At 47.2% G+C, this 25,120-nt stretch overlaps 1 protein-coding gene across 2 annotated transcripts in view; it reads left to right on the forward strand.

Moving 5' to 3' along the window:
* ERICH3 (glutamate rich 3) overlaps positions 1-25,120 on the forward strand; it is a 325,653-nt gene that overhangs the window by 120,516 nt on the left and 180,017 nt on the right. For both annotated transcript variants that reach the window (XM_069232437.1, XM_069232438.1), the window contains exon 7: positions 24,515-24,730. In XM_069232437.1, the coding sequence (XP_069088538.1) occupies positions 24,515-24,730 (216 nt within the window). The remainder of the gene's footprint in view (positions 1-24,514; positions 24,731-25,120) is intronic.

Below are 25,120 nucleotides of genomic sequence, written 5' to 3' on the forward strand. Positions count from 1 at the left end.
TGGACATAGATAGTGACCTCTCCCCAAGTCCAGGAAAATAGATCTGGAGTTTTGAGGGCACCTCTGCTAGGTACCTGCACCCTGCCCTCTGGGCTGAGAGGGCCTACCAAAGGGGTGACTTATAGTGACCTGGTGTAGTGACCTGTAGTGAAAACGGGTGCATGCACCCATTTCATGCAGGCTGTAGTGGCAGGCCTGCAGAACCCTTTGCATGGGCTCCCTATGTGTGGCAGAATAACTGCTGCAGTCCATAGGGATCCCCTGAAACCCGAATGCCCTGGGTATCTTGGTGCCATATGCTAGGGACTTACATGGGGGAACCAGTATGCCAATTGTGGGAAGAAAAAGGTACAATTTAGAGGAGAGCGCAAAACTACTAGGGTTCAGGTTAGCAGGAACCCAGAAGACACAGTCAAACACAGTCAAACATATGGACAACAGGCAGAAAATGGGGGTAACCATGCCAAGAAAGAGGGTACTTTCCTACACTGAGTATGTGCATGAATGGATAGTTAAAAGATTTTTACAAAACTTTTTTTTGCAATAGACAACTAGAACAACAGGACAGTATGCATTCTTGGTGTGGATATGTCAGTGTGCAAATCAAGAGAAAGCTGAATGCAACAGGGAAGAAAGAAAGGAAAAAAAGGGGAAACAGAATAAACTGGCCACTCAGCAGAGTTGAAAGTCAACATAGGCAGTGGTGTCCTACTCCATAGTGACTAGTCGAACAGAAGGCTGAATTTATATCTCTCATCATTAGTGGTTTGAGTTATTGGGCCTCAATGTGAGGAGAGTCACACAAGCTCATTCTCAGCCAAATAAGATTCCATGGGTCATCTGCAGCATCTTCTGTGTGGCCCTGCAGTCTGAGGAATGTTGCCAGAGGAGCACATATGTCCTTTGGGCGAGACTGGGCAGACGTCAGGTCTCAATGTGCGTCAAGCTGCTCCTGGCAATAAACCACATCCTGGAGCCACTTGTCCCTACTAGGTGCTGGCCATCCAACCCACTGGATAGCCACACTGCCCTTAGCCAGCAGGCGCATCATTGCCTTCAATCTGTGCATTTCTGGTGGAACATCCTTCACATAACCCCGTAATGCAATGCAGAGGGAGTAGACAGTGAACCTTGAAATATCAGCAAAGACTGTCAACCCGGAGGTCCGGACATCAAGGCAGACCCAGGCCAGGTGCAGGAAGTCACTACTTGGCACAGCGCGCACATCCTGCATCAGTCACCAAACCCACCCAAAGCATTTGCACCAGTGAATGGTAGACTCTATGAACGTATATGAACTGTACTAAGCGTAACCTATAACTGGGTGAGAGAGCCTTGGGCTGGGAGCAGCAGTATTTCCATTGTTCATCGCTCATCAATAAATTTAGGTCATCAGCCCAGATTTGTCTGGCTGAGGGCACATGGATCAGTGCGGTTGTCTGCACACCAATGTAAAGATGCTTAGTTAGCCTTCAGGGAAGACAGGTTAGTAAGTATTGCTTCTAAAACAGGGAGTGTTGGAGGTGCTGGTTAGAAAGTGTTATGGAGGGCATGTAGGGACGCTCTGAGCGGGTAGTATGTCAGAGCGTCTAGGAGAGAGGTGGCATTGTCCTGAAATGTCTGTTGAGGGGTGACAAAAGCACTCTTCAGGTATACTTTGATGAAGGTTGTCAGCTGCATCTGATGGAGCTATGTACAAGTCCCCCATGTCCATCACCATAGGGAGCATGGGATGTCCCGCAATTGGCTCCAATGTGTCAAATAAATGATCAAGTTGCGCCTTACTTTTCAGCTCATTGGACGCCCACACTGTACAGGCCATTGTATCCCATAATACTAGCACAGGGCACTGGCCCACAATACCTACCTAAAAGGAAAATTCCCTATCTCCCATCTAGGTTCCTCTGCTCTTCTAATGCTCTTCTTGTGGTGATCCACAAGTATAGAAGGAAAAGATTGGGTGGTAGCTCCTATTATTACCTTGCTGCCAAAGGTTGGAATGCCCTTCCACAGCAGCTGCGGTCTGCTGAGGATATGTCTGTTTTTAGAGATTGCTTAAAACCTGGCTTTTTAGCTCTGTGTTCTAAATTTCACAACCTCCAGAATTTGTGCCTACTTTAGCTCCCAGACACTCTGAGTAGCCGTTGTGCTTTATAAATCCCCCAAACATAAACAACCATCTATCTGATTTTGCATACGTCTCGGGCCCCATGTAAAGCTATCTGCAATGGGCACAGAGCCATGAGGTCATGCTCCGTGGCTGTGTGCAGCTAAAGTTGTGTGGGGTGCAGCCAGTAATGAGCAAAATGTGCTCATAATAAATATAGGTCCATAATTAGGTGCCCCCAACCCACCCTGCTCGAAGGGAAGCATCAGTATCTCCCATGCCACTTGTGGTTGTTTGACCACCCACGCCTGCAACATAAGATGGGACTGGAGTTTTTTTATGGAAGAAAATCAGGTGTGGGATCTGCAAGTTAACGAACAAGTACAGAAATTTGGGGAGGATCACCATTTTGGCCAAAGCCAACCTCCCGATGAGGGATAGTAGAACGTTTGACCATGATGTAACCTGGTCCTCGAGCCATGTCATCAGTCTGCCATAGTTCTCTCTTCAGAGACCGTCCAGGTGTCAACTGAGCCAATCCCCCCAGATATCGGACAGGGACATGTGCCCACTTTAGAAATGAAATTGTGGGTTGCCCCCATTAATGGGAAGAAGATGGATTTTGTCCAACTGATGGTAATGCCTGTGATGCCACCAAAACAAGTGAATTCCCAAAGAAGCGGATCTAGATTAGTCAAAGAGTCTCTAACATACAAAGTAACATCATCTGCATACATGGAAACTAGGATCCTACTGGGGAGGAATGTAAGTCAGTGAAAATTGTGTTGTTGCATTGGAGCTGCCAGGGGTTCCATGGAGACAAGGGGCACCTCTGCCAAGGGCCCGAGACACCATGAATAGAGCCGATATTGTTCTATTGATCCTCAGGTGGGCAATGCGTTGAGCAAGTAGGAGTTGGATGAATTGCAAGAATTTATCACCAATCCCAAGGCGAGCTAAGAGATGGAAGAGATAGGGCCATTTCAATAAATTAAACTCCTTAGTGGCATCCAAAAACACTGCAGGCGACAGCACAGAGATTAGGGTCAATCATATGGAATAGAGCAAAACATTTGCACAGGTTATGAGCTGTCTGCTGTCCGAGCACAAATCCCGACTGATCAGGCTGGACTATGCTAGTTAGCAGTGGGAGAAGGCATGAGACGATCAGCTTGACCTTGTTTTAATATCAGGCTTCAAAATAGTAACAATGAGGGCTTTACGGCAGGAGAGGGGAGCAGTCCTCTTGTTATGGACTCTTCATACATATTTGGGAGATGAGGGGCAAGCAAGTTTGTGTATTCTTTATAAATGACAGCAGCAAGGCCATCAAGGCCCTGGGCTTTTTCCCCAGGTAGGTTTCCAATGACCAGGACTATTTTCTCTAACGTAAAGGGTTCATTGAAGCAAAGATGATGGCCTTCTTCAAGCCACAGCAGCTGTACCATATCCAAATAAGCTGAACGATTGGGAGAGGGGTAGGCATTCTCTATAGGAAGAGTACAGGTCAGTATAGAAGGAGACCATAAAACGGTGTATACAACATGGACAGTATGGTGGTCATCTAAGAGTTCGACAACATAATCACTCACCAGGGCTTGCACAAAAAACCAGCCTGTGCCTTGCTTGCCCTGTCTTCCTCGCCATGCTGCCAGGTGCGGGTCTCCCTCCTCAGATAATGCGTATCCAAAAGTGCTGTCTCCTCATATTCCATAAGTTTGTTGCAGATAGAGGCGAAGGTGTTCAAGTTGCCAAGAGAATGCACGTGAAGCATACTTGGGAAGAGTAAACTCTAACAGGACCAGAGCATGGTTAAGTAGTGCGTGTGGGAAATGCGGACCATTGGTGGTCCAGGAAGCAACATCTCTGGTGACCAGCCATTAGTTGGTTCTTGACCCGGTGTTATGTGAATAAGTTAGGCATGTTTCCTCAGCATTGTGTACATCGTGAGACTGCCAAAGGTCAATAAGGCTATTATCTGTAAAATGGTGCGCAGCTGTGCAGCAGCATCAGAGTGTGGGCATTGTGAGCCATTTGTCCGGTCCACACTAGCATCCAGTGCCATGTTGTAGTAACCCCCCATGCTCCCCATGGCATTGTCCCTGGGCCCTCCGATCCAACCTGCTGCCAGACCTCAGTGAAGAAAAGGGGGTTATCAGTCTTAGGGCCATACATAGGGACTAATACCACAGGGTGCCCTCATAAAATGACAGACAGGATAACATAGTGCCCCTGCTTATCACAAAGTACCCTACCCAAGGGCCAAGGAAGTCCCCACAACCCCCCATGCGTAGTTGGAATAGTAGGCTCCTCTATCCAATTTTCTCCCAAGCACGCCTGTGTCGACTCAGTCAGATGCAGTTACTGCAGCAGACAATGTTTTGGTGTTGGAAATAAGCAAAAGCATGTCGCTCTGTATGCCTATCATTGAGGCCCCTAAGGTTTCAAGTCAAACATTTAACAGATGTTATTTATGGGGAGGATATAAGTAATGACAAGCTCAATGCCGAGTGGCTATAAAGGGAAGAAAACAAACCTAAACTGCAGATCAATAACTTTACCTCAACCAGCAGCCCACCTCCCACTGTGGTCCCCCAGTCAGGCCAAACATTACCACTCCACCCACCAATAAAACACCCAACATCAAGTAAAAAGGTTGAATCATCCCAAGGGGGCGACCAGGAGCCCAACACTCTCCCAGCACTTTATGCATTGGGTGGCCAGAAAAAGAAGGTCAAGCTGGCAGGGGGCAGGCCAGACTCAGTGCTCGGCACATCCCAAGAGGGGCCATTTCAACAGGATGAAAACCACTGGAAGTCCACAGACTCCCAATTCAGAAGAGTCATTGGGAGAGGCAACCAGTTCCAGCATTGTGGCTGGCCATTGTCACATAAATGTCAAGGAGAAGATATCCTGTCAGCCACTGTCACTGAGGTGGCCTTTTTTCCTATCCCACAGGTGACAGGTGTGAGACAGTGGCAGTGGTGGGAATTCCCCTGGCAAGTTAACAGCAGCCTTAGGGTCAGTAAAGTAATGTTTTGTCCCCAAATGGTGTGTGCGGAGTTTGGTTGGGTAAAGCAAAGAGCACTTGGCATCCGTCTTCTGGAGCACCCATTTTACTGGAAGGAAGTACTGTCTGGTGACCTGCGTGGCTAAAGTAAAATCTGGGAAGAAGGTAATCTCATTGCCCTGATATTGGAGGGGCAAAGAGCTTTGTAGGCAAGAGCAGCGTAGTGTCTCTATCATGGTAACTTAATAACCTGGTAATGAGTGGGCACACAGGTGCGCCAGGGGGAGACCTCTGGCCCAGCGATCCATGTGCCCTCTCAACAGTGAGCATAGGGGGCATCTCCAAAGAGGTTTTAGAGCCTCGCCTCCACACAGTCCTCCATGCAGCCCATTGTCGACGATTCGGGAACTCCCATATTTTGCAGGTTGTTCCATCACAAACGAGCTTCTAGATCCTCATTCCTACTGTGGATAACATCAAGTACCTTCTCCATCTATAGTAGGGCTTTCCCATGAGAAGTATGCATCTTCCACATCAGACAGGCATCAATCAAATTGGTCTAGCTGTTCCTTCTGCCTGTCAACTTTCTCTTTCAGGAAGTCAAACCAGTCAGTGAGCAGGTATGGTTTTTGTTTTGATAGCGTTCAGACTCTGCTTGAGATCTAGAAACATGGTGAGAATGACCATCTCCGGAGAATGCCCCTGCCATCTCGAGAGCCCATTTCCAGCCCCTCAGGGTGCAGTACAGTAGTACCCACTGTTATATGCGATTCAGAGATCAACTTGTATTGCTTATTATCTGTGTTCCCCATGATGCAGGTGAGCCAGGTAAGTGGTTGCAAGAAGGGCATGTTTCAGACCAGGGGCACTAAGCTCACAAGCTGTATTTTGGCAACTACAGAGCTTCACTACTTTCTAGGTGCAACCCGCAAGTGGGTAGAGGCAGGATCAGTCAAGTACCTCTATAAAACATGCTCTGGCGGGTGTTGTTCCTCCATGCCTATCTGCCTCTGAATGTAACCTGTGCTTTCTTAGATGCCAGAAGTGCGGGATATGTCCTTCTGGCTCCCAGGTCCAAATGTGGACCTTTGCGCACATGGGCCCCGCTTCACCCAGGAGACCAATCTTGGGGAGCCCGAGCAAGCCAGTGGCAACTTGCAGGTCACAGATTCCAGGGCACTGTTCCTGCAGGTGAAATGCACAGTGCCATATAGCGCGACCATGGAAGAAGGCATGCATACACAGCATAGGGGACTTGTGCGGCTCTTATCTTGTTATACAGGTTGCACCAGGACCCATCTCCTCGCCCCCAGCAACTCCACCACATTCTGTCCCCCCAAACAGGCAAATTCAGTCACTCACACCCAGGCCCCACCTTACCCTGGGGGGCTATTCCAGGGGACACAAGAAGGTCTGATACAGACAGCGGGCATCCAAGGAAGTGGGGTAATTCTAGCCACGGAGTTTAGGAGTGGCCCTAAGTATGATGGGGGAGCAGGGCACTGCACAGCCCTCACAAACAGCTTGAGGTACCAGGTAACTCATGCTCTGCCACTCACCCCCAGGGCTGCCTTATCATTGTACCAGCCACTTTGCTGCCCCCCGCATCACAGGAGCTGCCCCCTCCAAGCTGCCCGCCAACCCAGCAAGTCCACGTGGCCGGCGTTAGCAATCTGCCCAGGGCCAGAACTCCTAACTCACCTCTCCCTCCTCGGCAAGGGCATGCATAATCAAAGTTGCACATCCCCACGAGCTACAACACTGCCAGGCCAGCCTCAGTGCCTCCGAAGCTGTCGGATAAATGCTGGACTGTCTTTCCGATAGGCAGAGCCTCCCTAGAAGGTGACAGTCTTGTGGCCTTGCTCGCACGCTCGCATCCTCCCATGGTTGAATGATTGAATGCATACTGATGTGATTTATTGCTGTTTGAGGAAGTGGCAATAGAAAGAATGGGAGGTACAGTGAAGTAAGGACATAGGCTTTGAAGTAGAGCTGTACCAGAACAAGCCTAAAAGGGCTCATTGGATAGAGACCTCTAGCTGTAGAATCCTTTCCTGTGAATTCTCCCCAGGTGTCAGACTGGATCTGTAAGATTTTTTTAGAGCGGTACCCCTACGCGCTATTAAGTGGCTTTGATCGGTCCGTGCCAGACGTGACATTGCAGTTCCTATAGAGTTGCCACCCCGGCAACCTGACATCAGTTCTTTTCTTTCCACATCAACAAGTGCTGACCCGAAGACAGCTACCACTCAATCAATTTTTGACTGGCTTTTTTTTAAATTTTGTCTATTCTTTTTCAGATGTTCTACTCCTGATGCATCAAAGATGTCCTACAGAAAGACCAGCTTCAAGCCTAGTGGTCCTGTCAACGGGCAATGTCCTTGACGGATCTGCAGATTATGTGTCTATGGTGCCTGAAGTGCAACTACGACCCAAAGTTGTGCTTTGACTGTCGGGCCATGCATCCGCTTTGAGGGAGCCTTTCCTGAAGCCGATGGCAGCTCAACACTCAACTCCATGCAAGTTGAGGTCTCGGTCAAGAAGAAGGTCCCGCGATCTATCGCTGAGTCCTCCATCGTTGTCGTCTCACTCCAAGCCTTCAGGGAGATAGGGGAAAGTCGAGCCAAAAGAAGAAATCTAAGAGCAGAGGGACCCTTGCCCAACTCTAAGAGTTGCACATGGTCGTGCACCTCAATTTTGGGCAACCCAACACCGCTGGTGCGCCTTTGGGCCCTGTGGAGTTGGGAGGGGCCCCTTTGGGTTCCGCACCAGTGGCTTAGGCCGCGGTGCTGAAGGGCACCCAGGGATCCAATCTAGGTTCCAGACCAGCACTGGTCGTACCACCTCAATGTTCTCCAACCCTGGTCCGACACCGATGCTCCCGGTGCTGCCTGTGCCCATGGGTGGCACCATCACCATTGCCAACTCCGAGGCCGGCAGGTGCCTTGCCTCCTAGATTGGATCCTGAGCCCTTTTCTATGGGTTAGGCTTTGAGGATGAATGGGAGGGGATGCTGGATCCTTTAGAATACCAGCCCATGAAGAAATGGACTGGCGTACAGACATATGTGAGGCTAGCAGATTGCATACTTCTCCAGATACTGCCATGCTTTCTCCCTCTACTGTGGCTATAGAGGAAGGAGCTTCTTATGCTGTGGTGGTGAGGAGAGCAGCTGAGGTCATGGACATTCAGCTGCCTCCAGTGGCCGTCAAGACTGATCTATTGACGGAGGTGCTGCAGCCGGGAGCATCCGCCTCAGAACCCTTGTTCCCTTTTAATGATGTCCTCGCTGACGTCCTACTGGGTATCTGGTCCAAACCCAGCACAGGGGCTCCTGTGAACAGGACGATTGCCCACCGCCATTGCCCCACACCAGGGGACCCAAGATTCTTGACGCAACACCTCACCGCTGAGAGCTGGGTGGTCCAGACCACTGCTTTCCAGGATGAATTCCCTTCCACTCCCCCTGATAGGGAATCCAGAAGATTGGACTCACATGGGAAGTAAATGTGTTCTTCTGCCAGCCTTGCATTGTGGTCTGTGAAACCTACATGCCTTTTGGGCTGTTATACCCACACGCTGTGGGATACGGTTGCTCAAGTGCTTCTACAGGTCCCAAAGGAGGCCTGGGCTGTACTGTCTCAAGCTGTTACCAATGGGAGAGATGCAGCTGTTGCGTACTATACACGTTCGACTCGCTGGGCAGAGCAGTTTCTTCGACAGAGGCCCTGATGCACCACACTGGCTGAGTACGTCTGGCTTTTCAGGGGATGTCCAAGCTTCCTTGATGGACATGCCTTTTGCTGGCACTCTGGGGGTTATTACAACTTTGGAGGAGGTGTTAATCCGTCCCAAAAGTGACGGTAAAGTGACGGATATACCACCAGCCGTATTACGAGTCCATTATATCCTATGGAACTCGTAATACGGCTGGTGGTATATCCGTCACTTTACCGTCACTTTTGGGACGGATTAACACCTCCTCCAAAGTTGTAATAACCCCCTCTGTCTTTAAAGACAATGGCAGACTTGCCGCTCAGTAGCATCAAGGTTTCTCGGGCTACGGCTAGGCCCCTTGTCCTACCCAGCCTGCCTTTTGCCCCTTTTGTGGCTATGGAAGGTTCTTCCAACTGCGTCCATTCCCAGCCAGCCACCATGGTGCACATGCTGCCCAGCCTCTGCGCAGCCAAGAATGTGGGATCCACCATCCTCGTTGATCAGGTGGGCAGTCATCTTGACAGTCCGCTCCCACCTCCCTCTGCAGTGACCGCTAAACCTGCCTAGTCTGACTCTCCCCCACCATTGGCTATTTGGTGGCAGGATTCCCCATCACCTGCTCTGCTGGCAGTCCATCACGTCAGACAGGTGGGTTTTGCAGATAGTCTAAAGGGGCTTCTTCTTCCCCTTCAAGACTACCCCTCTATCAATGCCACCATCCTTCCGAACGGTGAGTTCAGGATATTCAGGCTATGATACCAATGTTTCAGCCTATGGCCTGGATTTCTGTGAGAATGACTCTGAGGCTACTTGACCTCATGGCCTCCTGAATCCTGCTGGTGACACATCCCAGATGACATATGCGGGCTCTGCCGTGGGACCTGAAGTTCCGGTGGGTGCAGCATCAGGGGAATCTCTCTGACAAGGTCCAGATCCCAGAGAGAAGTGTTAACGATCTGCAGTGGTGGTTAATGATCTGCGATTAGGTCAGAGACTGACCCCTCTCCCTTCCCCAACCAGATCTGTCAGTAGTGACAGATGCGTCACTTCTAGGATGTGGCGGCCATCTGGAAGAGGTGAAGATCAGAGGCATCTGGTCTGTGGCGGAATCTGGATTCCACATCAACCTGTTGGAGCTTGGTGAGATCTGGCTGGCATTGAAAGTCTTTTTTACGCTATCATGGAAAAGATGACGAAGGTGTTCGTGGACAACACCTCTGCCATGCATGTGGTACTGCAACAAGCAGGATTGGGTGGGGTCGTGAACCCTTTGTCAAGAGGCTCTTTGCCACTGGATATGGCTGAAACAGCAGGGCGTATCCCTAATGGCTCCACATCTGGCGGGATCTCTGAACACCAGATCGGACAAATTCGGATGAAAATGCCAAGCGGACCACAAATGGTGTTTGCATCTGGAGGTGGCGTAAGGTCATTTTTAGTAGTGGGATGAGCTTTCGTTAGATCTGTTCGCCTCTGCCGAAAACTTGAAATGTCAGCAGTTTTGCATATTGAAGTTTCCAAGGCAGCAATCGCTCGGAGATGCTTTTCATCTCAAGTGGTACTCAAGCCTCCTGTATGCCTTTCCACCAATAATTCTTCTGCCCAAAGTTCTCAAGATGATCAAGAACGACTGGGCCCATGTAATCCTTGTGCCTTCAGCATGAGCACGGAGAGTCTGGTATCCCGATCTGCTGAGCATGTCCATCTATCCTCCGATCAGACTGCCCCTTCGGGAGGACCTTTTGTCGCAGGAGCAAGGGAGGGTTCTGCACCTGGACCTGACCACTTTCTGCTTTCTTCCATGGAGATTGAGCGGCAACAGTTGACAGCCTTTGACCTTTCTCCTGAAGTCTGTAATGTAATCTTGCCAGCCAGGCATCCCTCCACCAAAATGGTGTACGTGTGTCGTTGGAGGAAATTTGTGGTATGGTGCGCAGACCAGTCTGTTGACCCCTTTTATTCCCCTCTTTCTTAGGTGGTGTTGTTCATCCTTTCCCTGGCCCAGCAGGGCTCTGCTATGGGCACTCGTAAAGGATATTTGTCTGCTATTTCTGCTTTTTTGGGGGTTGCCTGATCAACCTTCTTTGTTTAAGTACCCTATTGCACATAGGTTCCTTAAAGGTCTTACACATTTTTTCCACCATCCCCATTCATTATGCTCCAATGGGATCTGAATTTGGATTTGACCTTTCTGATGTGTGCTCTTTTAGAGCCTCTCCACAATTGTCCTCTAAGGCTTCTCACTTCGAAAAAAGCCTTCCTTGTGGACATTACATCTGCCCTCCGTGTAAGTGAGCTGCAGGCATTGTTATCTAAGCCACCCTACCTTTCTGTTTACCCTGACAAAGTAGTGTTTTGTACTAGGATCTTGTCTACCAAAAGTGGTTATGCCTTTTTATGTAGGCCAGTCCATCACATTGCCTACTTTTTAAGCGCTCCTCACATCCTTCTAAGGAAGAGGAGAGACTCCACCGCCTGGACCCAAAAAGAGCATTGATGTTTTACCTTGATCCACAAAAGAATACAGGGTTGTTGACCAACGTTTTGTAGGGTGTATGAGTGCAAAGAAAGGTTGGGCGGTGCAGAGGCGGACTATCTCCAGATGGGTCATACTCTGCATTAAGATCTGCTAACCAGTGACCGAGAAGCAACCCCCTGAGGCACCTGCGTGCTCATTATACCAGGGATAAAGCTGCAACTACTTCTTTAGCATGTGGAGTTTAGCAAGGGGTGGGCACTTTGCCCATTCAGTCTTGCAGAACTTTCTAGTATGAACTTGGTTTGTAGACCCACCACCTGGGATGGTATTGCTTGTGTATCTATTCAGAGTTAAGGAATCTGCAGCTGTAAGTCTCTATCAGATAAACAAGTTACTTACCTTCAGTAACATCTCCTCTGGTAGAGACAATATCTAGCTGCAGATTCCCTACAAACCAACCCATCCTCCCCGCTTTGTCAACTGATATCTAGGGGCTTGGTCTCCCATTTCAGAGCCTTAGTTTTGATGTACCAATAGTCTGTTTTTTTGTGGTTCTGTGCTTCTGGCATGGAAAGTCGTAAAAGGAAACTGATGTCAGCGCACTAGGGTGGTGCCTATAGAGGAACACACCACCATATCTGACGCAGACGACGACTGATGCAGAGCCGCTTCACGCAACCTAACAGCAAGGAAGTGAAAATGAGAATGGGCAGACAAACGTTTTCATTTTTCCACCCCTAATGGAACAAAACTCTACAATGCATCATCTCGCTGTACTAAACACACAAATGAAAACTTATTAGTTCATCATTTCATCATCTGTCAACTAATTGGCACATGTGCCAAGCTCACAATTAACAGGTTTAAAGACCACTTCTGCATTAGGACAAACTCACACAAACTTCATCACCCAGATTAACCCAGCAAAAAAAATCATAAATGCAGTTACTTAACATTTCATGACACATGGCACAAAAGTGTTACACATATCTCCTCCACAACTTATTGTTGCACACTATTTTGTGCTTTAGTGATTGGCCGACATTCACCTAGGCAGGCCTCTCCCCTCCCCCCACACCTTGCACAGGCCCTTAAGTTTGGGGTGCAAACCCCAAAGTATCCACCTCTATTTTGAAAGCCCAGTTTTTGTGATCCCTAAACAGCATACGAATCACATCTAAAGGAAAGGTGGTGAGAACAATTGACTTTGTGCTCTGCAATTTTAACTTTACAAATGCTGTTTTCTTCTAAGCATGACTGTTTAAATTTCTTTCCTTGTTTTCCCTAAAACTGTATCTGAAATCCAGAAAGCAGGAAATACCCCCCTAAGCCTAACCTGCACGTTTAAGAGACTGCTCAATCTGTTTTGGGATTTAAATTGTATTTGGGAGTGTATGTAGCACTTGGTTTTGGCTACTAAAGTGTGTGAAAAACATTATTTAGAGCCGTTACATTTGGACCTTTCCTGCACGGTTGAACAGGAACTGCAAAGTATGTTACAGGCCAGTCTGAATCCAAGGAGACAATGAGCTGCAAAGCGTTTTCCTCCTTCTCAGTACACCAGTTTCTGGTTTAGTGATTGAGCCACAGCCACCTGAGGAGGCCCCTCCTCTCTCCTTGCACAGCCCTTAAGTTTGAGGTCAAATGCTCGTAAAATAAGGTTTTTCTTAGTTATTTCACTTATGTTCTGATTGACCCCAGTGCAAGGATTTGCATTGGACCTATTGCTTAGGGTTTGGATTCTGATTGGTTGATTGGGCTAGCGTTTTGATTGGTCCCTAGGGCTAGGGTTTATATTGCACCTAAGACTTACAGTTTGGGTTCTTATTGGTTTATAAAGCTAAGGTTCCGATTGGTTCCTAGGACTAGCGTTTGTATTAGACCTCTGGTTTAGCTTTTGATTGTTTGATAGGGATAGGGCTGTGATTGGTTCCTAGAGCTAGGTTTTCCATTGGCTCTAGGCATTAAGGCTAGGATTCTTATTGATGAGGATTACGGCCAGGGTTTCCATTGGCCCACGGTCACCAGCTTACTAGGGCTATTTAACGTTACGGCTCAGGGAGTTCAGCCCAGGCATCCAGGTAAAGGGCGATAGTTCAAGAGTGTTGGCTGTTTGAGTCTGTTCAGTCTTAGGATAAAAAATGCTGCCTGTTTCACACTCTAAGAGCCACAAAAACAGCAACTCACGCAAACTTACAACCAACACACACCACTCTCTACAAACATACATTGTTGAGCCACTATAATGATCACCATAAACACCACTTCCACTCTCACCTGATATTTAACACCACCAAGAATAGCACATAGCACACCACCCACAACTTTAATGACCAACGCTCACCCTCCTGCAGCATAAACTTTCTTGACCTCAAAAAAGATTCTTTACAATGCCTTCTGAGAACTGCTTGTTCCATTTCAAAAATCAAATACCACATATTTAACCTGTTGATAGACACACAGCCCGACCTTCTTTTCATTACAGAATCATGGCTAGGGAAGATATACGCCAGTATTGCAAGAAGTAGTTTCACCAGGATATAAGACCATTGTACAAAATCACATAGGCAAAATAGTAGTCAGCTTAGCCGTCATATTTAAAGAAACAACAAATCTTGCTAAGGATTTTTCTTTACAAGGTTGTGAGACCTTCGTTAACAGATGCACCCATACTCCACATTTCCATGTTACTTTCTCTTTCTCTCTAGACCACAAGCCAGTAATGGAACATTCCCAGACACGTTCCTAGATCCAACCTTTAACCCTCATAGAATATACTCAAACCTATGCATCCTTGGTGACCGCAACATATGGTTTGAAAAACCTAATATGCCACACTCAAGAACCATCCTCAGTGGCCTAGACCAGGCTTCTCCAACAGGTGGCTCATGAGATACTGGTATCTCTGCAGTGACCCGTAAGTGGCTCTCCTATGTGAAGTCAAATCTACGTAAATAGAAGCTTTTGCTTGATTGAATTAATATATGTATCTCAAAATTGAAAAGCGTGCATTCAAAACAAAAATGTGTGTATTTTCAGAACTCATAAGCTGATGTTTAGGGAAGAATAATTTGAATTTCCAAAATAATTTTAAAGCTGATATTTGAGATATATATTATGTGGTGCTGTAGAGATTTAGTACTAATATTACTAACTTAGTGCTAGTGAAAACATTTTGACCCCACAAAGACAGGGCTGTGTTTTGACAGCTTGCAGCCAGGACACAAAAGGGGAGATGCAGTCTGCACAAGTAAGCCCCCTACCAGTGGGAAGTCCTAGGGGATTGCTGGTCTAGGTTTGGTGGTGAAAGTTTGCCCAGAGATGGAGAAATGTTATGTGCAGAGGTGACCTTAGTTTCCATGGGTGAGGTGGAAGTTGCATCCCTCACAGCCTTGCCTCCAAGTATGGGGGAAGTACTGGCAAAGGCCTAAGATCAACTGGACTGAGTTTGAGACTCTGTGGGAAACAGAAGCCAGGGTGACCATGGGGCTGAACAAACTGGTTTGCACAGAGCAGACCCAACCTGGTGTATTCCACCAGGTCACTTATGCAGACAACAGAGCCAAGCTCCATCTAATAGCAATGTTGAGCTTGGAATAGAGAGGTGTGACTGGCCCTAAGAAGGCTGTTGTGTATCCTGCCCTTCAAGTGGAGTGTCTACTGGGAAATTATCTTGAATTTTCTGGGTGGGTGGGGGTGGAAAGGCAGGTCCATGAAGAGATGCTGGACCTCCCTGAGTGACTTTGTGCTTTGACATGGCCACAGGCTGCATATCTGGGGAGGAATGGACACGTGAACCCTGGAACAATGGGCCTAGCCTCCAAGAGCAAGAAAAAGTGCCAGATGTCTGATGAAAGAGCCCACACAGCTCAAGAGATCCAGGAGGAATCCAATCCTGAGGGGGGGGATCTGGTCTCAGAAGAAGGGACTCCCCCTCTGCAAGACCTGTCCACGTGGCAAAATTGCAGGGAGCAGAGAAGAGCCGTGCCAGGGACAAAGGGATCGTCCCACTCTTGATGACCTAAGGCAGAACCCGTCCAGGCAGGAGAAGGGTGATTTTGGTGGTTTCCACAGAGTTTATTGGGAGAATGGAGTCCTCTACACTGAGGCTAGGGACCCCAAACTCAGGGAAACCAGGAGACTGCACCAGAAGTTCAGATAGTTTCTCCTCACCTTGGCTCATGATATCCTCTCAGCCAGATATCTGGGACAGAAAAAGATCTGGAAAAGGCTTGTGAACCATTTTTATTGGCCCCTTATGTTTGACAAGTTTAAGGAGTTTTTCAGCTCTTTTGTCACCTGTCAAGCCAATGGCAAGACAGAGGGCAAACCAATGGCTTCCTTGATACTACTGCCTGTGGTTATGACTCCCTGTGAGAGGGTAGGGCTTGACATTATTGTCCCTCTAGACCCACCAACTGCCTCTGGGAACATGGTATATCTTGGTGGTAGAGGACCATACCACTAGGTACCTAGAAGAAGTACTCTTCAGGATGCCCACTGCTCCCACATTAGGCAGAGTCTTACTTGGCATCTTCACCCTGATGGGTTTTCCAAATGTTGTGGTCTCAGACAGGGGGGCCAACTTTATGCCTGCCTATCTGAATGCGATGGGGGAGGAATGTGGTGTTATTTACAAGATTACCACCCCATATTATCCCCAGACCAAAGGTCTGGTGGAAAGCTTCTATAGCATCCTGAAGGGGATGATCATGAATTTATCTGACAAGCTAAGCAGGAGATGGGATGTACTTCTCCCATGCCTGCTGTTTGCTTACAGAGAGGTGCCCCAGGAAGGTGTTGGTTTTAGCCCCTTTGAGTTACCGTTTTGCCAGCCTGTAAGAGGACAATTGAGTTTGGTTAAACAAGCCTCTCAAGGAGCAAAAACACAATGTACTGTATTATGAGCTAGGCATGTGGCACCGCATGGCGGAGTACTTGAAGAGAACAAGCAGCAACCTTAAGGCTAGCCAGGAGCTTATTAGGCTTTGCTATGACCAGAAGGCAACTATGCCTGAGTATCAGCCAGGACAATTGGTGTGGGTTTTAGATCTTGTGGCTCCCAAGGCCCTCTAGGACAAGTAGACTGGGCCCTACCCCATTCTGGAGAAAAATGGTGTGATCACCTACTTTGAGGACCTTCTTCCTCCTAGGTGTTCCCACGGGGTGCTCCATATCAATAGATTGAAACCCCAGCCAAACTGGGCAAACATGACCATGCTTAAGGTCACAGATAAAGGGGAGACAAAGGAAAGCAAGCCTCTGCCAGACCACCTCTCCACTAATGTACAGGATGGGCCAATGGAGAGAGTGATACCTTCCCCCAGGCTGACAGACCTTCAGCAGAGGGACTGCAAATAAGTGTTGAGGCAGTTTGATTGGCTGTTCTTCCTGACCCCCGGACTAACCAATTGATGTGTTCATGATATTTACACTGATGACAGCCTACCTGCCAAAAATCAGGTGTATAGCTTGTTTGACCAGGTGAAAGCCAGCATTAACGTTGAGGTAGTCAAGATGCTTGAGTTGAGTTATGGACTACCTAGAGCTGACAAGCTCATCCACAGGTTGGGGGTTGCAAAGCACTTGAGTACATTTGATCTCAGGTAACTGGTAGATTGCTCTAGGTCCAGGAGAACAGCAGAGGACAGCATTTTCTACTCCAGGGGGCCTCATTCAGCTTAAAGTGATGCCTTTGGCCTGAAAAATGCCCCTGCCATCTTTGAAAGGTTGGTGAACAGAGTGCTGTCTGGATTGGAAACTTTCAGTGCAGCTTATCTGGGTAATATAGCTGAATTCAGTTCCTCCTGGAAGGAGCATCTTGTCAACATGAGGGAAGTGCTTTAGGCCCTGCAGCAGACGGGCCTGAATAGCAAAGGCAAACAAAGGCCAGCTAGGGCAACGTTCAGTGGTAGACCTGGGCCACCCTGTAGGTGGAGGCTGTGTACAACCTTTCCAGACCAAGATCCAGATCACCTTGGATTGGGAAGCTCCTAAGAACTTTTCTTGGTCTGACTGGGTACTATAGAAGATTTGTGAGGACATATGGGACCACTGTGGATCTCCTGACAGAGCTTACCCCAAAGAAGTAGCCAGAAAAGGTCATTTGGACACCAGAATGTCAGCAGGCCTTTGACACTCCAAAGGAGGCTATGCTTTCAGCACTAGTCCTACTGGCCTCTGACTACAATTAGGAGTTTGTACTCCAGATAGATGCTTCAGAGCAAGGGATTGGGGCAGTACTGGTGCAAGGGCAGTTATCCATCACCTTTCATCTGGGGCTCAGGGGGAACACGTTTGCTCTTCCTCATTTTTTGAGTGATGCTGGTGGTTACTGACTGAAAGTGCCCTGGGCTCTGCTAACCAGGACTAAGGCCAGTGCTCTATCCTGTAAAATGCATGTGTTCATTGGTATAATTCTAATTGGAAAAGGCAGTCTACCTGTACGTCCCTAGTATATGGTAAGGTGCTGGACCTGGCCTTTTTTGCAGGGTTATCCCCTAACTTTTTGCCTTCTTCCCCTTTTTTCTGACCTGTTTTTATTGGATTTAGGACTCTGGGCACTTTGCCACTGCTAACCAGTGCTACAATGCATTTGCTCCCTGTCTAAATTGTATTGGTGAATGGTTTATCCATGATTGGCATATTTTATTTACTAGTAAGTCCCTAGTATAGTCATAGTGTGTGCCCAGGGCCTGCAAATCAAGTGCTGCTAGTGGGCCTGCAGCACTGAGTGTTCCACCCACGAGTAGCCCTGCAAACATGTCTCACGCCTACAATTGCAGTGCATGTGTGTACAGTTTTAAACTGCCATGTCGACCTGACAAGAGCACCCACTTGCCAGGCCCAAACCTTCCTTTTTGTTACCTGTGAGTTCCACTGAAGGTAGGCCCAAGGCAGCTTCATGGACAAGGTGCAGTGTATTTAAAAGGTACGACATGTACCGGTATGTTTTACATGTCCTGATAGTGAAATACTGCTAATTTATTTTTCACTATTGCAAGGACGATCTCTCCCATAAGGTAACATGTGCATTACCTTAAAAAATCTTTTAATTGTAGTTTCCCTTTCAGAGCAGATAGAGATATAAGTTTGAGGTCTCTGAACTCACAATTGAAAAGTACATATTTTGGTGAAGTTGTTTTTTGAACTCTGAGATTTAAAATACCACTTTAAGAAAGTGGGCATTTTCTTGCTTAACCATTCTGTACCTCTTCCTATCTGCTGAGTACACGTCTGGGTCTGTATGACATTTGGGCTGTTTTTGCATTCACTCAAGACAGTCACACAAATGGAGCTGAGGTGTGCCCTACAAACCCTTATGGCCTATCACCAGGCTGATGGGTCTTCCTGAGGTAGAGTGGTGGGAGGAGCTGAAACTTGTGCCTGAATAGAGCTATACCTGTCCACACACAAAGCAGTCTCCAACCCCCTGGAGTGTCCACTGGAGTGTCTGGGCCAGAGCAGGGAAAGGCAGAGTCTTGTGCACTACAAAGACATTTCTTTGAAGTTTGCTTACTTTAAAGACAGAAATGGGTATAAGTACTGGACCTCTGACCCCACATAGTGGAAACACTTCTGTACTGAGGACATTCTGCCAGGAAGAAGAGCTGGATGTTGTAGGAGGGACTGCCAACTCTGCCTGTTGCTTTGCTGTGCTGGCCTGCTGCTTTTGCTGCTTCTGTCCTGGAGGTGAAAGGACTGGACTTTGCTTTCTACAGCCTGCTTTCCAAGGTTCTCCAAGGGCTTGAGTTGAACTTGCCTCCTACTATAAGTTTTAAGGACATCATCTTGCAGCACCTGGGCTCCTCTGCTGAGAGCCTTGTCAAGTGCTGCCAAGTTCAGTTCAGGTCCCTTGAAGGAGGTTTTTGGTGCCACAAGAAGATTGTGGTCCTCGCTTGACACATCGACCGCTGTTTTCAATACAGGCTCCAGGTTTCCGCCACAGCATGTCAAAAGAACCACTGCTGCAAGAGTTTTGAGCACTGCATCACTGAAGCCCATGATGCACTGCCCTGACTCTGACCTAGAGCCTGCTTCATCGCTGTGAGAGTGACACATCTCTACTTGACTTTGATGCATCCCATTTTCTTCATTGACACTGCACCGCACTGAGGACCTTGCACTTCCTGCTGCAAAATATACATTGCCTCCCCTGTGGCAGTAAGGAACAGACGCATCACCTCCCCTGCCTAGCAGTAAGGAACCAACGCATCACCTCCTCTGCAACAGTAAATAACCAACGCATCTCTAGATCTTTCAACGCATCACCTCCCCTGCACCCTGGATCGTCTTTGTTTCTGATGCATCTCAGGTACTTTGCCTCTGTGAAGCGCTTAATTGATTTCAAGGAACTACAATTATATTTAATCTTTTAAAAGTGATATCTTTACTGGTGTGGTGTACTTTTGTGGTGTTTTCACTGTGTTACTGTGGGTGTATGTGTGTACAAATACTTTACACATTGCCGCTGAGATAAGCCAGACTGCTCGTGCCAAGCCACCCAAGGAGTGAGCAGGGGTTATCTTAGCTGTGTAAGCCACCCAGAGGTGAGCAGGGGTTATCTTAGCTGTGTGGCTCCTTCACCTTGACTAGAGTGAGGGTCGCTACTTGGACAGGGTGAAAACCACTGCCAACTAGAGACCCCATTTCTAACATAGGCCATATGGGTTTAGAGACCCTAGTGGACCTAATGCACTTAAATGTGCTCTGCTGTGGTGTCTGGTGTCATTTTAAAGCCAGGCCTGCCTTGTCCATATTCAAATTTGGAATTAAAAGTACTTCCAAAGTCCAACCCTACCTTTTTATTACATATAAGTGACTGCTAAGGTCTTCCCTAGTTGCCCAAATGGTTGGGTAAATTGTTCCAAACAGCAGGTACAATATGAAGGATGTTTTATATGCCTTGGTAAAGAAAACATCCACAGTCGTTGTTTCCTATTGTAGTGCTGCAAGCCCCATAGGCTAACATGGGGAGGCTTTATTAAACTTAATAAAGTCTAACTTTTGATTGGAGCTAGCCAGACATGTCATTCAGACTATCAAATTTATTGACCATTAATTAAACCCAACAACTTGCCAAGGTCAGATTTAATATAGCTATTACAAGAAAGTAGTTTTAGAACTTGTATCCTGAGTTGCCTAAAGTAGTCCTGAAGCAGCCTCTTTTGACTGGTCAGCCTTTTGACATCCTGAGCCAAGCTACTCCCTGAGTACATGTGAAGAACCTTGGGGCTGCGTCAATACATCCATTTGGTGGGAGGAGATCTTCCTGCACAAGCGAGGGAGAGGAAGGGGGCTGGGTAGACAAGCTGGATTTCAAAGGCAGGAGCCTCTGCAGAAAACAGATGTCTCAGGCAACAGACCATCCCACTTCCTCATCTCTAGCCAGATTGGAGCCCCTTCTAATTAGATTAGGTAAAGGACTGGAAGGGGATTGTAGTCAGTTGTTAGCTACAACTTTGGGCTGGGTTACACAGACATACACACCAAGGAGAGATTCTCCCCATTTTTACAAATATGCTACACTTCACAGGAGGTGGTCAAAGCAGAGGGCGGGAGCGCTACTTCTATTGGTTATGGTGTCCTTCCCCTCCTGCTTCGCAGAATGTTGTATAAACATGGCAAAGCTGCAGGAGCTCCTCAGTTTACTGCCTGTAAAAGAAGACAAGAAGGACTGCCCTGCTGGACCCCTTAACTGCACCAAAGAAAGGACTGCATTCTGAAAGACTGCATCTTCTGCACTCACAACGCTCCACAAAAAAAAAGACTGTGCATGACTGCAAAAGGAAAGGAGTGGACTTCCTGATCAGCAACAGGTACAGAAGAAATAAAGAAGTCATGTGCAAACCAAAGAGAGAACACCCCTGCTGACCAGTGTAACTGGTCCTGTCCTGGGGTAGTGTATTGTGGGAGATTGAGACCTATCTCCCAAGTTGCAATCCAATCCCTTGGCCAGTGCTAGAGGATACTTATTTCCCCAAAGGAACCAAGAACCAGCTGGCAGCCTCCTTGGAACCAGAGCGAGATGACGCAAAGCCTCCCGGCTCAGCTGCCCCCTTCAACAGAACCATCATGAGAAGACGTGAAGCTTTGCAAAGCCTCACCGGACAGCTTCATCAAAACCAATGCTCCTTGAAACCAATTCTGGATGGTGCGAAGCCTCACAAAGCAACCCAGTGCAGACCACGCACCAAAGGCGAAAGTACAATACTCAACGGGCCTTACTTGGTCCTGTGCCCAGCATGCGCTCTGTCCTGATAAACCTGCACCTATGACTTTGAGCCGGTCCAGAGCGACCCGATACCCTCAGTTGATGCTACGTTTAGCTACATTTTTAGAAATTCATATCTCAGGTTCAATGCATTGCATTCTTGTCGTTTTGGTGTTATTTAAAAGCTAAAAATATTCCCTAGTGTTATAATTGGTGTTGGATTTTTATTATGTTGTGTCTTTCGCTTATTTACAGTTTCATGGTTTTGGTGGTGTGAGACATTGGGTTACTGGTTGACTAGGGTGTCAGGCTAACTACAGGGAGGATGTAGCCCTTTGTGTGGAGGCAGAACACAGCTTATTCAAGTGTAAGTTGGACTGGGGCCACCCCCTCCTTCCAGTGTGTTTAGAGATGGCCCATCCAGTCACACGTAAGCTCCCTAATTTGTGTGGCTGTCTATGATGAATACACAAAGCCTAACTGCCAAAATATACCCAGTCATGTGACCAGAGACAGGCAGCAGGCACCAAATGGCTACGGTAAGTAAATGCCAACTTTCTAAAAGTATACAAGATAGTGAAGGATTAAAACCTTTAGTTAATCTCGGCCACTGGTTTTCACTTGGGCTGCATCACAATCCAAAGTTATTCCGCACACCATGCCACCACAGCTTGGACTCAGTCTCGACCCTACTCCAATAGAAACAATATGGGCTGATGAGCCCATAACTAGGGCAAAACCGGTCCTGGGTTGCTTGTTTTCCAGTTCAAGGAGGACCTGTCTTGGCAGTTCAGGCTTGAATGTTTCTTTTGGAGCAAGGTCAAGGCTATTTGCAGATGGCAGGGTCCAAAATGAGGTGGCATGGCGTGCAGAATAACAATGGTTTGGGATAGGTCCCTGACTGATTTCCAGTGGCTGAGATTGATTCAAGGCTTCCATCCATGGCTGTTTTGTATACTTATTGTGTCACCCTAAGTGGGATGGGTATGCCCAGACATGGTTCCTGGGCTCACTGTGCCATTGGAACCCAGCTGTACCCAGCTGAAGAGCCATAACAAGGGAGAAACCAGTCCTGGGATGCTTGTGTTCTGGGTCTAGAAGGACCTGGCCTGACAGTTTGAACTGGACTGTTCCCTTGAGGAACAGGTTCAAGGCTGATTTGCATATGGCAGAGTCCAAACTGAGATGGCATGGTGGGCGATAAACAATGGATTGCCATGCTGCTGTGAGCGATTGCCAGTTGCTGAAATTAATTCACAAATTCCATCTATCTCAGTGTTTGTTCTTCATTTGGTGCCATAAGTGCACAAAGTATGCCCAGACGTTGATCCCAGGCTTATTGTGCCAATGGAACCAAGCTATACCTGGTTGAAGAGCCCATAACTGGTTTTGGGTTGCTTGTTTCAGGTTCAGGGAGGACCTGCTCTGGAACTTCGGACTGGATTGTTCCCTTGAGGAACAGGGTCAAGACTGATTTGCTAAATGGCTGAGCCCAAACTGAGTCGGCATGGTGGATGAATAATGATGGATTGGGATGCAGCTCGAGCAACTGCCAGTTGCTGAGATTAATTCAAGCATTCCATCCATCACCTTATTGTGTATGGACTTTAAAAAGTGGCATTTTCAGAATTGCAATTTGAAATATGATTTTACCATAAGTTAGGATTTTTAAATTGTAATTCCAGAGGTACGAGACATGAAGGGGTCACCTTTTCCCATTTTCAAATTACACTTATTAAATGAATAATGTAATTCCAATGTTACTGTATTGGAGAGGTAGTCCTTGCTGTAGTGAAAAATGAATTTAGGAGTTTTCCACTACCAGGACTTGTTAAACATATCAGTACATGCCCAACTTTTTAAATACACTGCACCCTGCCCTTGGGGCTGTTCAGGGCCTACCTTAGGGGTGGTTTACATGTATTGAAAAGGAAGGTTTGGGCCTGGCAAAAAGTTTATTTTGCCGGGCTAAAATGGCAATTTTAAACTGTACACCCACAAGCTGAAATGGCAGACCTGAGATATGTTTACAATGCTACTTAAGTGGGTGACACAAGTGCTGCATTTAATTTACAGGCACTGGGCCCTTGTTGTGCACTTTATTATGGACTTATAGGCAAATTAAATTTTCCAGTTTGGTATAAGCCAGTGTTATCATGTTTTAAGGAGAGAGCACATACACTTTAGCACTGGTTAGCAGTGCTAAAGTGCACAGAGTTGTATGGCCAGCAAAAGCGTAGTCAGCAAAAACAGGAGGTCTGAAGACAAAAAGTTAGGGGATGACCCTCCAAAAAGGACCAACTCCAGCAGTTGATATTACATACTTTATTTATTACATGCTTTACACATACCTGTCTCCTAAGTTAAACTTGACTGCTCATTTGCTAAGCTACCAATGGTTGAGCAAGGATTAATTTACTGAGACTCAGCTGGATATATTAGTGATTGTGGTATTATTACTAGCTGAGGGTGAATGCCCCTTCCACTAATAACCCACTTTCCTACATTGTTATTATTCTTATTAAAATATTGTTTTACTGAATATTTGCATGTCTTCAAAGTGTGTTTCATTATCATTATACAGATATATGGAAACAAAATTTTTTCTGGCTAGCCTGATCTGGGCTATCAGGAGGTGTTTGTAGTTGTTCTCGGTGCAGCTATAGCTGTGCTCGCCATGTGTAATGTTGTGTCAAGGACAGGACCAGAATGCTGGTATCTGTCAAAATCGTTTCATTCTGAGCACTTCACTCCATTTGCGTGACGTACGATAAGCTCCAACTCTAGATGGGGTGCAACAATAACCAGTTACCAAGGTAGATATCTTAGCCATCGGACTACTTCATAAATTCTAAACTGGTTTTCTGATGTGACAAATATGGCCTTGCAATGCCCACACACAGACTTGCAAGTGTACTAAGGTTTTGTAACAACTTTGTGGTGTCACGGAAGCTCTACAACTCATTGATGGTGTCCATATAATTACAGGTTGATAAAGACTTACTGAAGTTCATCAGTGCAAGTGACCAGACCTCTGGAATATCTCCATACCGGCTTCCTATTATTAATAATTTTGTGACACCGGTCCCTCCGCCACCAAAAAAGAGCAGTAGGAACCCAAATACGAACAGGAGTGGGACATCAAGAGGAAGGCGGTTCCGCCCAACCACTGCACCACATGGACTCGATCAACTTTCAATGAAGGTAGTGTATGATACAGCAACATCTCTCTAGTAAAAAGCACTTCTTCAGGAAGACATATCTTATCTGTCTTGCTACAACTCAGTATAATAATTTAGAAGTCCATGGCTTTTTGGTCCAGAAAATGCTGAAAGGTCTGGAATCTGCAGTGCATCTCTGAGGTGATTGAGATAACAGTAAAAAGACTCAGGCCCTCATTACAACCTTGGCGAGCGACGGAGGCCGCCCGCCAAGGTTTGACCACTGAGCTTCCGCCTATGTGGCCACAATCCCGCCGGCCGCATTACGACATCCCTGCTGGGACGGATGCGGAAACAGAGTTTCCGACCACCGGGCCAGTGGGGATGTCGGCCGTAACATTGGAGCAGGCTCCTAATGGAGCCGGTGGTGTTG

This window comes from Pleurodeles waltl, chromosome 4_2, assembly GCF_031143425.1.
Source record: "Pleurodeles waltl isolate 20211129_DDA chromosome 4_2, aPleWal1.hap1.20221129, whole genome shotgun sequence".
In the NCBI taxonomy this organism is placed as follows: domain Eukaryota; kingdom Metazoa; phylum Chordata; class Amphibia; order Caudata; family Salamandridae; genus Pleurodeles; species Pleurodeles waltl.